At 38.1% G+C, this 14865-nt stretch overlaps 1 protein-coding gene across 2 annotated transcripts in view; it reads left to right on the forward strand.

Annotated features, from left to right (window-relative positions):
* Window positions 1–14865, forward strand: part of PDHX (pyruvate dehydrogenase complex component X) — a 103911-nt gene that overhangs the window by 52157 nt on the left and 36889 nt on the right. For both annotated transcript variants that reach the window (XM_075927468.1, XM_075927469.1), the window contains 3 exons: window positions 523–740; window positions 3792–3890; window positions 11605–11788. In XM_075927468.1, coding sequence (XP_075783583.1) covers window positions 523–740; window positions 3792–3890; window positions 11605–11788 — 501 coding nt within the window. The remainder of the gene's footprint in view (window positions 1–522; window positions 741–3791; window positions 3891–11604; window positions 11789–14865) is intronic.

Raw genomic sequence — 14865 nt, forward strand, 5'->3', positions numbered from 1 at the left:
CTCCCCCCCCAACTCCACCCCTATCTGCCATCACCCCATCCTCCTCCCTCCCATGGCACCCCATCTCCCCAAGGGATGCAGCCTCGGGGATTACTTGGGGCAGGGGAGAGGGGGGTTGGTTCAGGGCGGCATCATTGGTCGGGCTCTCCACTCCCTGCAGTACAATGCAATTATCCAAAGCTGAGAATTTACCTTAGACACCTTAACTAAAATTTTCCAATCTGAGGTCTGAATCTGGGTTTAGGTATATAAATAAAGTGGCCTCTTTTTTCAGAGTTATGGCACGCTAACACAAGGGATTTATTGAGGTGCACTCATATCTGTAAAATTTATTGCAGAACTTAACCCCACCTTGATTTCTTCAACCAACCATTTTATATTGGTCCTAGGCTTTTATTATAAGAATAAAACTTGATGTACTCATATGGTCAGTGGGTATGCCTAAAACGTCTTGATTTTTTTAAGGATAGATACTGCTATCATATTACTTATGTTATGTTCTCCTTGTCTTTTAAAATTTAGATGGAAGAAGGAAGTAAAAATGTGCGTCTGGGAACAATAATTGGTTTGCTGGTAGAAGAAGGACAGAATTGGAAGCAGGTTGAAATACCAGCAGAGACTGGTGATCCATCCTCAATGGCACCCCTGATGGCTCCGCCTGTAGCTGCACCTGCTTCCCCTTCAGTAGGCATTTTAGCTTCAGCCGCTACCAAAATGGAACATGGGCTTAGAAAACTACCGTGAGTTTCTGGATCCCTCATGAACAGTACTTTCAATGCAATATTTGAGTGTACTGGCACTTACAGCTATGGCTCAGTTCATTCCTTTTGTAACTTAAGAATATCAGTGGAGATACACCAGGGATGAATTTTGTCTCCTGGTAGCTAAAATCAAAGTTTTCTTTGAGAGACTTTTAAATTTGTCAGGTTTGTTTAGGCCTTGTCTACAAAGGAAGATTTTGTTGTTTGGTTTTCTATGACCTTAGATATGAATTTAAATCAATATAATTATACAATACAGCTCCCTATGTGAACATTCATATTCTGTTATGTGAAGGGTTTTTTTTATTTTTATTTTTATTTTAACTTCCGTCACATAGGAAGGATGTTAAGCTAAAACGAAAAAAATTATTTCTCTTATGGGAATAAGAGTGCCATGTAAAGGGTTCTCATTAGAGGGCGTGGAGTATTCAAATTGACTTAAGCGTATAAATTTGTAAGGACACTGTGGTAATAAACAATCAAAACCTCATCACTAATGAAGACTGCAGAGAACACAAAAATTGGGGAGGAATAAATGATGAAGAGGACAGGACACAAAGCACTCTAGATTACTTGGTAAACTGGTCAGAAGCAAACAATATGTGTTTTTTATTATACTATTGCCAAAAGGCTAATCTGATTCCTAGATATGTAAATAGGGAAATCTGGAGTAAGAGTAAAGGGTATTTTATCTCTTTATTGGTACTAGTGTGACCACTGCTGAAATACTGTGCTTAGTTCAGTTGCCCAAGAATGTTGATGATAATTTAGAGAGGGTTCAGGAAAGAGAAATGAGAATGATTAAGGGAATAGAAAACATGCCTTATACTGATAGACTATTGGAGCTCAATATATTTCGCTTATCAAAGAGGGGGCTCAGGGAAGATTTGACAATAGTACCTATATGGGGAACAATTTTTTAGTAATGGACTCTTCAGCATAGCAGAGAAAGGTATAACATGATCCAGTGGCAGGAATTGAAGCTAGACAAATTCAGCCTGGAAATGAGATGTAAATTTTTAACAGTGAAAATAATTAACTATCGAAGCACTAATGGATTTTTTCCATCACTGACAATTTCTCCGTCAATGCTGCATTTTTTTTCTTCTAAAAAGCGATGTTCTAGAAACTATTTTTGGAATGTTGTATGGCCTGTGTCATACAACAGAAATGACTAGATCATCATAGTAGTCCCTTCTGGCCTTGTAATCTCTGAATTTATGAATGAGTTACCAAAAGTATCAGAAGTCTATAAAGGACAGTGCTAGTATTCAAAAAGAGCTTGACAATTTGACATTAGAGCACTAAATAGAGTTAAATAAAGTACATAGTCATTTCTGAATGTTAGAACAGGAAATGATTCAGTGATGCTCCTTATCATAAATGACAACTAATTTAAAATCAAATTAACATCTTTAATGATTTACATTGCTTGTCAAGCTGTTACTACAACACTAAGCATTTTTGTGGATTCAAAGGGCGCTAATCCTACCAGTCATTCTGTATAGCTATGCAATGCATTCCTTCAAGAATTGGGGAAATAATCAAGGACTAATGTTGCTGTGTTGTTTTTGCTTAAATTAACTTTTGTTTCTAAGAATTCTAAAGTCTGTCTGGGTTCACTGTGTTCTCTGGATTTTTTTTCTCCAATATACCTCTCAGTTAAAATGTAGAATTGGGTTATGATGTAACCTTTGTAGTTTCTGAATAGTAGTGGAGATCAGTGTTATGTGCTATAGATTATGTGCTTAACTTCGTCTCCATCTGGAAAGTTCCTGCAAAGCACATCCTACATGAGTTAAGATGACGCAGATACAAGTTTATACTGTTTGAGAGTGGAAGGAAACTGCATTAAACTGTTAAAGCAGAAAATGAGATTAAAATTATTTGCATAAATTGCTTATTTTTCAATCCAGATCTTTTATACTTCATTATGTTTGTTCAGTAAACAAGTATAAAAGTAAAACTTGAATATATTAAATATAAAGGTTGTTATGACTGAAATTAGACCACAAACAGTACTAATCATGTAGTTGTCACCACACCACCTACTGTGAAAGATGAGCAAACCTGTGTGGGTATGTATACTCTGCCATTAAAACCTGTGGAAGGCCAGTACCAGCGGGCTTGGGCTGCAGGGTGGTTTAATTGTGGTGTAAATGTCTGGACATGGCCTGGGCTTTATGACCTTGCTTTATGACCTATGTCCCAGATCTTGGGCTTCTGCCAGAGCCAGAATGTCTGTCTATACCGCAATTGAACAACCTGTAGTCCAAGCCCTACGAGCCTGAGTCTGCTGGCAAAACAGGACCAGCTGCAGGTGTTTAATTGCAATATAGACCTACGGTGTGAGCTGAAGGTAGCTCAGGAGAGATTCAAATGCTGCCCAGCTGATTAGCAGAGCTCCCACGGCTAGATTTTGTGTCTGTTGGAGGGGTACATTTGCACAGTGCACATAGAAACATTTATTGAGCACATAGATGGAAAAAATTCACACATGGATGAGATAGATTAGGGACCATTGCCTGTGAGATAGTAAATATAAAGGGTCAGCTCCTCCAGTGCAGCAGAGCTCCATTATGCTGCCCTAACAAGAAATTATCTATGCAGCCAGCATATCTGTCTCTGTGGCAATCACCTGTTTACATGGGGATCCTCCAGTCACGTGGAGGCTCCTAAGTCACCCTATTCCTTGCTGCTAGTATAAGCTAGATAGTTGGGATCCCCGACACAGCGATGATGCCCAGCCGTGGTTTCAGCTCTTTGGGGTCACCTAGTAGCTGTATGTAATCTCCAGGTTTTGCTAAGCTGGTATAACGGGGCTAGTCCTTCACATTACAGTCCTGAGGTCTGGGGAGTACAAAAGTGAAATTTACGCTTTTGTTGTGCACAGATTTGCACTGCATCCCCCACTGCTGGAGCTGAGGCTCTAGATAATAGCATGTAATATCCAGAACCTTTTGACATATTGTGTTTGAAATACATTCACCAAACCCTATTATTTAGATGTTTTTCTATTTTCATTTTCAGAGTTCGCTTAAGTCCTGCTGCCCGCTACATTGTGGAGACGCATGGACTTGACCCAAATAATATTATTCCCTCTGGGCCTCGAGGAATCCTCACTAAAGAGTATGTATATAATTAATCCAAGTACTTTTATTCATTTTCTTGGTTAAAGCATAGCCTAAATTCTATGGTGTTCAGCACATGGGACCCACTTGTTCTCTCAACCTTTTCTTTAGGGGAACTGATTGTTTGGATAACCAACATAGAATGTGAGAGGCTCGGTTAGGTGACCGTATAAGAAGCTGGCATTTTAATTTGTATGATCTTGGGGACAGGGATTGTCCAGCCCTGTGACAGCTGGGGAAGAGAGCACAGACCTTGCATTCCCCTATCCCAGCGATGGGGTACCTGTGGTGTATGGGCCGGATTTGGCTCCCAGCTTTTTTAATTTGGCTAGTTATAACATCACATAATAAATGAAAGATAAAATAAAGTAATTGGCTTACACTGTTCATCTCATCAGACACAAGAATTCATCTGTGGAGTCCATGGTCTGATTACCTTTCCTTTTATTAGAGGCAGGCTAAAGACATGAAACTTTTATACTTGAAATTCCTCAAAGTTTAAAGGGCTTAGGCTTCCAGCATTCTGTCTCATAGCTATCTGTCTTTAGCTTGTCTTTAATTCTCTTGTATGTTGGGAATTCTGGGATGGTTTAATGTGCTCGTTATATGCTTTGGCCACACCCCACATTCCATTAAAATGTGACTTCAGTCAAGCCAAGCAGCCGCTTTTAGTGTTGGGCATACATGTGTTAACTTTAAGGGATTCCTGACCTTGAAGTGATGCATTTCAAATCTGCATATACTTTGTGGGAAGGGTTTCCTTCAGGGAGCTGATTTTGTTCTGGATAAAATCACTCCCTTTCTAGGTGGACACCCACTATGCTTTATATACCTGTTGAACTGCTCTAATGTTGGCTTAATACGGTTTGAAACCTTATCTCAAATATAAGGTTAGTTGGGCTTGAACTAACAAAACAAACAATGGAAGTGTTTCTTTTCATAACCTCTTTTTCCTACAGAGTCTGGCCTGTTGGATTAAATAGTGAGTTGAGTGGATGGGGTATCATTTTGTAATAGCAGCACATTGTCAGAAAGCTTTTTAATTATACAAGTTTAACCGTAATTTATGGTGTGTAACTAGTCTATGGCAGGTGGGACTCTGAGCTATCTAATTAACATCCCCTAGTTGTCATGGAGATGTACCACAGATTCTGCTAGGAAGGTAATTATTACAGCTACAAAAATGTCCCTCTTAAAACTTGTTTAATCTGTTCAAAGACGTTGACTCAGAAATGTCATTTTAAAGCTATATCCTGCTGGTTTAACCATTATTTTAAAATAGAGAAGTGTTGCAAGTACCCACAGACCTCCTCTGTTTGTTACTGTCTGAAAAGAAAAGTTTGCATATATCTGTACATAGGCACTGTGTGATTTCATGCAAACATACAATATTTCTTCCAACTCAGCAAAATACATGCTGTGTGGAACAAAGCCCACATGGATGTATTTAAAAACAGATATGATGGGTAAGCAACCTGAATATTCACTGTTGGCCACCAAAATACAAGAGTCATAGAAGTGTAAAACCATGAAGAGAGGTGGACATTAAATGAAGGTTTGTTTCTACCAACTTGGTATCCCCAAAATAATATGCAACTTAAGAGACAACTGAAGGCCGAGGATGTAACCTTGACAGAGCTGTACTGCATCATAGTCTGCTCTTTTTAGCAGATTGATTTCTTTCTTTTCTCTGGGACCTACAGGAAGCATAACTTAAGCCTGAAAACTTTCTCTCTTTGCCCTTGAGCCTTGTGAGCAGGTACACAAAGGGAAATGCTGGTTTCCCCCCACCCCCAAAGGTATTTATTGCAATCGTTTTTTTGCAAAGCTTTCAGATTTGTGGCCATAAATTCCAAGTAACTAGATTGATCAAATTACTATCATGATTTATCCCAGTCTGAAATTGTACAGCCCCCATTCAACAATGTAATGAGTGTGAATAATGGTTGAGAAGTTTATTTTACTGAATCAGATTCTGACTATAATCCAGTCCTGATGTTCACTCATTTGGTGGTATAGAAGAAGACACCTCATCAGCTCCAAAGAAAGACTGGAAGATAATGTAAGAAAGTGTGGGATACTATAGGGTGTGGCCTTTTAGAAGGCTCAAAGTCATACTCATAAAATGAACACAGATGTTCCATTGAAATGAGATATCCTCTTCCCACTGATCCAGAGGTAACTTTTTTTAAAATGGTACACAAAGGAAAAAAAGGAGGAAAAGAAAAATGTCTCCTAATTTCTACTGTCTTTGTGCTAATCTGCTTAGCAAATGTATCATCCATTCTTAATGGCTAGTTTGTAGTTTTTAATTTATATTATTTCTTTAAAAATTAGGTAAAGAAATTAATACCTTAGACAAGGCTTGCTTGCATTTTCTCTAAGTTCTGCACAGTGTAACTTGTTAGCATTTGTCAACCCCTTGTCTTCTGGGTCCTGCTAATATTTAGCCTAATTTCAGTTAGTTTTATTCATTTCTCCACATAGCTCTGCCAGTGCATTGATCTTAACATGCCACATCCACACTTCTAATCCTGAGATCCCTCTGGAAGTAACACATTACATGGTGGCTTAGTGGTATCAATAACTACCACAATGAGATAAATTTGTTAATTCCAAACACTTGAGACATCCAGAGGGGAAACCATCAGTTCTTGAGTCCTTGCGTTAAGCAAAGAAAGCCTAGTAGATTAAATTATTGAACTCTTGGCTTTAATTCTTTGAACATATTTTGCTATAGTAATTTAACTACAGCTTGTTTCTGCTGGAAATGGAAGACGACAGTAAAAAGTATACAACTTTAATAATTGGTTATAATTTCTGAACCAGTTTACACACTGATGGTTGTGTGGTTTGAGCATCTGCCTTTCAGTTGAATATTAATTTGCTAACAATCTTTCTCTGTAGCTTTTTGTCAAACGTATCTTAGTGACTTAGGCATGTTAGTGTATTTTTTGTCTTAAAGCTGTGACTATAATTACAATAATTTCAAATTAGCACAAGTATCCTTACAGCCCTAATACACCTCCTCATTTCAACTATGGCTTCCTCTCTTCCCTCTCTCAAAGTGCAACCCAGAGACCCTTCCCACCATTGCCTACTTTCAGTGCTCCCAGTTGTGTAAAAGTATAGAAGATGTTTTCCTTCTAGATATTTCAACAACCTAAAAATTGGAAATAATTATTATCTAAAACAATCCACATGGTAGTGTTTCCTACATATAGAGTATTGGTTTCAATTTTCACTTACATCACTGGTTTGCTCTCACTTTCTGTCTATGTATCAGTTTCCACATCTATCAAGTGAGGACTTTATTCACAGCTGTGTGTAGATTAATTGTTTGTATTGTAAAATGCTTTGAGGCCTATGTTAAGACACCATAAAAGTGAAAAGTACTTGTAGATTTTTATCCTTTAAATTTGTGTTTCAATGAAAATCTGCGAATTAAAAAAAAATTTGCATTCTGTCACTGTTTTTACTAAATAGCAATTCACAATGTATAATTTAATTTACAAGCTGCCCTTGATCAGTAGATGAACATTTTCCATGCAAGCTAAGGGAACCAATTTAGTTGTATGGTAAGCATTTATATAATGTAGCCAATGTATCCAAAGTCTTTCAAAACTCAGATACCAGCTCTTATATAGAATGTTTTACAATAATATTTTATAGCACAAAAATCCGTTAATTATGAAAAAACTACTTCAGTCTCAGTATCTGTATTTAGGTGACTAAAATGCCTATCAAAAATGCAAAATCCATTACCATTTAGTTATATTTTTAAATAGCTGACTGTTCTTTCTGTACATTGTATTTAGGGCTGCTTAAACCATACCATTTAAGATATAAAAGTTGTATGGCTTTATTAATTGGATTTAAAAAGATCTTGCTCCATAATGTGAAAAGTAAAATAATTAACTGGTTTTGTTGTTTTTCACCTTAACTATCAACATGAAACATTATTTGTAATTTATGTTGATAGGTGGTTTTTGGTTTGCTTAGAAGAGAAGATATGGCTGTACATAACCAGTGCATGAATCATACTGGAAAACACAATCAAGGAACTCTCATACTTCCTAGACTCTTAAGCTGCCTAGTTTCACTCATTGATTGAAGGGAAGAGGAGACAAATAGTAATTGTGCACAATGGCCAATTAGTTGCGTTTTGACAGGGCAATTCAGACGGATTGGGGAAGAGGTAGTGACCCAGCTCAGACTCAGTGGGCAACAGAGCAGATTGCATCAGTCTAAAGAGTGGCACAGCTTACACAATCAGGGTCTACATCAAAAGCCCAATAAAGTAAATAAAAGGACTTCAGTCACTTCCAGTTTATGCTGGGAAGCTCTGTGTTGCTCTGTACCCTTGGTCACTCCTTAACAGTGTAGCCTAGCTGATATCTTTTGCTGGGGTTTTTTCAGACTAAATTGCAGGTGGGATTTCTGGTTTTAAGGATAAAATTAAAAAAGCTGCTAAAGTAAGAGAAGTTTTGTCAGGGTGGATCCTGTGGGAGGTACATATACACCTTGTATGTCCAAGACTGCACCTTTTGAATAGCATTGTCTATTGAGGCTGTACATGTAGTTTGTGCTGCCTCATATTCCTGTGTAAGGGCAGTAATCCAGAAAGGGTGGAGCAGTTGTGACCCTCACTCGTGCTGCCTGAGACAGAATGTAGGGGAGCATTCAGTCCACTCCTTGGAAATGTTAACACTCCTTTCTTTCCGCTCCATGGCTATAGCCTACAAAGAAAACTTATCTTAAAACTTCCATTTTCCTTTCTCTATCAAAATGTTAACACTCTTTGACCATCTTTCTTCCTTTGAGGCCAGATCTACACTAAAAAAGTTAAGTGAAAAAATCCACAACCCTGAGCAACGTAATTAAATGTACTTAACCTCCTCCCCATGTAGACAGCAGTCAGCTGATGGAAAAATTATTCTGGCAAGCAAGTTACCTCCTCTAAGGGAGGTGGATTAACTATAGTAACAGGAGAACCTTCCGATTGTAATGAATGGTTACACTGAAGTGCTGCAGCATGAAGCCATGCAACTGTAGCAATTTAATTGTAAACCTGGCCTGTTTTTTCTGTCTCTCCTTGTTCTCTGGACATTGAGGTGGCTGAGGAACAGCACAGTACTATATAGCCACAACTAATGATGCTAGAGTTCTCCTTAATAGTAACCACATACTGCAAGGTTTTGTTAATTTAGTAAAGTTTGCATAATTGAGCCCTCTAAATGGTATTCTTTAGAATATTCTATTTCAATATGTCTATTTAAAATGTAAAATGTACAAATAGGCAATTGCAGTTGAACAAAAGGTGTCTAAATTATGCAGAGAACTTCCTAAATCTGAGCTTCTGCTAAATTAGTACTTCACATGGAGACTCTGAAAATATAATTTGAAAGGCTGCACATTTCTAAGTATCTGGGCCATCTTATTACAGTGGTGAAGTGAAGTGTAACACTGAGTTGCCAGTCTATATGGACTCCATGCAGTAACAATTTTGACAAGGAATATTCAATTACTTTTTTACTTGTGGTGGGAAGGAAAATGTGTGCTTACCAATGAATACTTGCAGTTTTGACATTACGTTTACCTGTCTTAAGATTTTCTTCCCTTTCTTTGTGCTGTGTTAATGGATTTTAAAAAAGGGTTTTAAAAGCAGGGTTGCTGCTAACTTCATTTAAAAAAAAATACTTTCATAGTTTGATATGAGATGCCTGGTGTCCCCCGATCTGCTTTATTTGCAGGCCTCCATCTTAAGAATGTTTTAATTATACAGGTTGAACTTTTAAAATCCAGTGCTTTCTGGTCCGGCAATATGCCAGATCCTGGATATTGCTGGACCAGAGAGGCCCAGTTGGCCAGGTTCAGAAGCGCAGCCTGGGCTGAGCTGGTGTGGTGGGGAGCATGGCCCTGGCCAGGGGTGTAGGAAGCGGAGCTGGCTGCCAGGAGCCCAGCCTCAGCTGGGGCAGGCACAGTGGCGAGTGCAGCACTATCTGGGGCTGGAGGCAGTAGAGCTGGCAGCCGAGCACGCAACCCAAGCTGGCATCATGGGGAAGGGGGAGCACAGCACCAGTTTGGCCTTGCAGCAGCAGGGCCAGCTCCTGTCTAGGCCTGGTGTGGTGGGGAATGTAGCCCCACACAGGCCTGGCATGGTCAGGGGCAGGATGCAGCAGGGCAGGCAGCCTCAGCAGGGAGCCGTGTTGACAACTGCGACGGGACCCTTGACCTCCCTTGGTCTGTCCAACTCCATGGTTCGGGCCCAATTGGGTCCTGAGGGTGCCGGACCAGGGAGGTCCAGCCTGTACCCTGTGACATTCATAAACTGTTTCCCCACCATATCTTTTTATTAACCAGTTGAATTGCATACTTTTTGTATTAAGAAAGTTAATGTGTTGCATGTATAGGATTTAAAGACTTCTAAATGAATTTTCAAATTGAAAAATAAAGACTTGTTATCCTAATAGTTTTATGTTTTTGGACAGTTAAAATCTGAGTCAATAATATGAAAATAACCAGATGTTTATTAATTAATACTTATTATTGCCATGTTAAAAAGCAGAAATAATTTTCTAATGTCTTTTTGTATCTGATTTGTGAGCATTTTCTCAGGAAAAACATCTACATTTAAAAAAAAAATTTATTCAGTTAAAATTTTTCTTCTAGTACAGGGCCTATATTAAATAGCAAATGCTTGATTTTTTTTTTTAAAGCAATGCCATTCAATGTGTGACTTTTTTAAATTTGCAAGAGTAAGTAAATTGTTTATTAAGGGTGAAATTGCTTCCTTAGCTTAACCTGTTGTGCATAGGCACATCAACAAATAATGTTTCTGGTTGATTGTTATTGATCCTATAACAACTTCATTCCAACAGTGTGTATCAAAGCATTTTTGTACACCAGCATGAAGGATGTTAATGCAACTGTTGAAATAGTGTCCGAGCTAACCAGCAAACAATAGTACATGTTTTATAGAACATATAAAAATAGTAGCTATTATTTTCCTTTAATTTATCAGCAATGGGGTATTACATTAAAAATAAACAAGTGTTGAGCCCACGGGGGGTTGGGAGCTGCAGGGGCTCCTGCTGGCTGACACTTCCAGTCCCAGTGCCCCAGGGCTACAGCATAAAATGTCACAGTGGTCTCTGGAAATCACCGATACTGTGTTCTCCATGACCTAATTTTAGCCTTATTTATAGATAGTTTGTTTTTCATTGTTCACAGTTAATTCAGTTATGTCTGATCATTTATTGTAGAATAAACGAAACAGGTTTTATTTCCTGTGTCCCAAATATAATCTGAATGCCTGTCCCGTCTACTCCTATAACACCTTCTTCTTAAGAATTGGCAATACAATCCCCAGTATAGTTTAGCTACTGTTGTCTTTTAAAGATGATAAACATACTTCTGTTTCTCAACTGTCTTGTGCTGCTGCATGTTTAAATCCTAACATGGCAGGGGTGAATAATCTATAAACATTTATGGCATTTTTTCCTGCTCCTAGGAGTAGTCAGTTTGAAAATTATTATTGATTAAAATATAATTGCCTTTTAATTTCTAGTTTAATATCCAGAATTTTGTGAGCAGTTCCTGGCTAATTAAAGTTGACTCTTGAAACTGTAATACTGTATTTCATGTTTTGTGTGTATCTGCTATGCTTTGTCTTTTGTAATCATTTTTTCATATTATTGTTTAATCAACAGGGATGCACTCAATCTTCTGCAACAGAAACAGAAGAGCAAAGCTGCTGAATCAAGACCTGTAGTTTCCCCAGCCCCTCCTCAGCTTACCGTAGTGCCTTTGGCTCCACAAGCAACAACTGTGTCTTCTGTTTATCCGCGGCCCACATTTCCACCAATTTCTATACCTGGTCAGCCTGCAGCTCAGGTAATATTTCTGTTAAAGTAACAGCTTGCATTCAGTTAAAACTTCATAACACCTCATCTTTTTATTTAAAGAAAAAGAATAATGACAATATGCTGAACTTCGTTTTAGTCAGTATTATCTAGCAATTGGAGACAAGGAGCTGGGATTTAGAATTCCTGGGTTTTATTCTAACTCTATCTCACTGTGAATTTAGTTATGCAGTTTAACTTCTCAGTCCTTATATATGCTCAGAAAAAGGTGTTTCTCCCCAATTGAATTAATACAATTAAGCTACTTTAACTGGACTGAAAACCACACAGTTTTAACTCATTTAGCATGACCCAGCTATATATCAAACCTCATAAAGACAAAGTGCACATTGTAAGTTGTTAGGTCAGTTGAGCGCAAGTGATCTTTTTTATCAATGTTGATCTCCCTTTTTAGAACCTTACCTCCCCCCAGAGTATATAAGGCCATAATGGCTAGGTTTCCTCAACAGGTACAATATACAATACGTGTATCTGATTATATGTATAACCCTTGAAGTCTTTGAATAATAAAAGGCACATAAATTCAAAATTCTATAAGTATAGATTAAAAATGCATGTGGAGTGGGATTTGGCAAGAGTTAGAGGATTGGGGCTCAGTAAATATAAATGTTTGTGTTTTAAAACATCAAAATCTTGTGAGCCTTTCTTGGAATAGTTTGACTCGAAATGGCAGAAATATTGAAAGATCTATTATATGGAGTGGGGAGAATTCCACCATACCAGAATGTTTCCATATAAGGTCTGTGAAACTAGACCATTCTGGTTCTAGAACCAACCTTGAAGTAGAGCTGTAGGTTCAGGTCTGGTACCTGTTGATAGTTTATAAGAGTTATAGAATGTTTGGTGTTCTATGATGAACCACACAAAATGTTGTAGATTTTTTGGTAAGGGTAAAAAAGTAATAAAATTCTAGGCCTAAATATTTTTTTTCAGAAAATGGTGCTTTGTCTGCAGCTGTATCAAAACACACTGTGTTTGATTGTGAGGAATTGCTTGCAATATCATTCTTTTTCATCAAAAGGTTGGGAATGCTGAATTGTGATAAGTGAATAAATTCGGCAGGAGAGGCAGGTAGATGACAAAGAGGAGAGATGTACCATGAAACCTGTCTTAAGCAACCACTGAGAAGACAGAAAAATCGATAGCTCAACAGAGCTTCCACTAACAGTCTTCCACTAAAATAAAGGTGCAGCAGAACTGTTTAGCCCCCCAAGCTGCTGTAAAAAAGCAATGCTGATTTTATCAGCTGAGAACTAGGACTGATATTTTTGGAATAATTTCTATATCAGTACTCTGTAAACTGCAGTTGTCTTGTTCCTTATTGTCGCTACTTGGTTCGGTGATGTGATGGGAGCCCCCAGAGGTTAAAGCCTACTACCCAGTGAAAACTACTGGATGATGGTGAAACAAATGATTTTTTTTATTAAGCAAAACGATTCTTTTATTAAAACCAAATGACTTTAAAATGAATTTTTAACAAGTAATTATCTAGTGCTTTTACAGGAGGGAAAAACTGAACCAAACTGCACTTAACTGATTACAAACTTTGTGATTATAATTCGTTTAAATTAAATTACTATCTCTAATTCGCTTAAGGCAGTGCAGCATGCAAGCAAAAAATACAAAAACAAAGCCAATATAATGATAATAAAAACTCCGTCCACAGCCCCTCTATGGTTATTTTAGGGCAGCTGGTGGAGTTAGTCATAAATCTATCTCTACAACTTAACAACTCCTGGGTTTCTATTTCTAACACATATATTTGGCCTAAATACAACACCACTACACAACACAAGATTATACAATATACACAGTGTGGTTAATAGAACTCAGTTACACTCTACAGAATTACACAATGACATTAACATGATTCAACTATTAACTAAACCAATAACGAATATATTTAAGCAATACTTACAAATCCAGCAACGATAACAGCGTAAAGACACACTAGAACTCAGAGCATGCTCAGAACTTGCGCACCTCTATCTTTGACTCGAAGGGTGGGGAGGTAGCCTCAGGGTGATCAATCCTTCAGCTGGGCAAAAAGACACGTGCCCTCAATACATGGAACCGCCCTGAACGAAGGGGCCGAGGGTCTTTTATAACATAACCTGATATCTGGTACCTTATTAGGGTCTGTTCCCTGTCTGGGCCTGATAAGCTGGTAATGAGGTAATGTGCAATATTGCCCTATAGGATTTTTCATGATGCCTGCCTGATGGCGTTGTGGACAGTGCTGGGTGCAAGCATGGTCAGTGTGCATGGCAGTTGCATCTTATCTCCCTATGCCTACCTCCCTACCTTCAAGGATCGGTCAAGAGCGTCTTATCTATCTCTTGCAGTTGTGCTCTATCTTTTCATGCTCACCTCCCTGTTCTTAGATGCCTACAAGTTTAAATTCTGTTCACTGAAAGCTGCATTGTGCGCTTACAAGTTATGCTTTCTCAGTGTGTCAGCGGCCTACATTTTCTGTGAGGGGCCTTTGTGTGGCAGAATGGGCAATGCGCGCACGAGGCTGTGGTCAAAAGGACCTGCTCTGTGACACTTATTAGGGATAGGAAAGAAATATGGGCAAAATAATAGAAATCAAATCGATAAAAGAAACATTTTACCCTCCAAATGTATATGACAATGGAAATGTCTTTAAAGAAGACTGTTACTTGTCAGTACTGTGTGTATGGACCACCTGTCTTGAATTCCTGTATTTGCTGACAGTCAAGTATTTGTATAATGTTATAGAACTGAGGCTAGAATCTCTGTTTCATCCAGATTAAAACCTGGCAGGCATGGTGCAATGGAGCAAATATTCAGATTTTTTTCAGCCTTCATTTTGTTACACTTCAGCTTTATGGAGCAAGATAAAACAATACTGCAGTGTGTTAATTTCCTGGGATCTATATAGCCTATTTTGCTGGTCTGATTAGGATTTTTCTGTCTGGGAAATTCAATTTTTTAAATTTAATCTTAGATGTGTTAATACTAGCTAAACTTTAATGCTTTTAAAAATTTGAGATTTGTTGTAAATGAACAAAAGCTCTCAGTTGA

This window comes from Pelodiscus sinensis, chromosome 4 (genome assembly GCF_049634645.1).
Source record: "Pelodiscus sinensis isolate JC-2024 chromosome 4, ASM4963464v1, whole genome shotgun sequence".
In the NCBI taxonomy this organism is placed as follows: Eukaryota; Metazoa; Chordata; order Testudines; family Trionychidae; genus Pelodiscus; species Pelodiscus sinensis.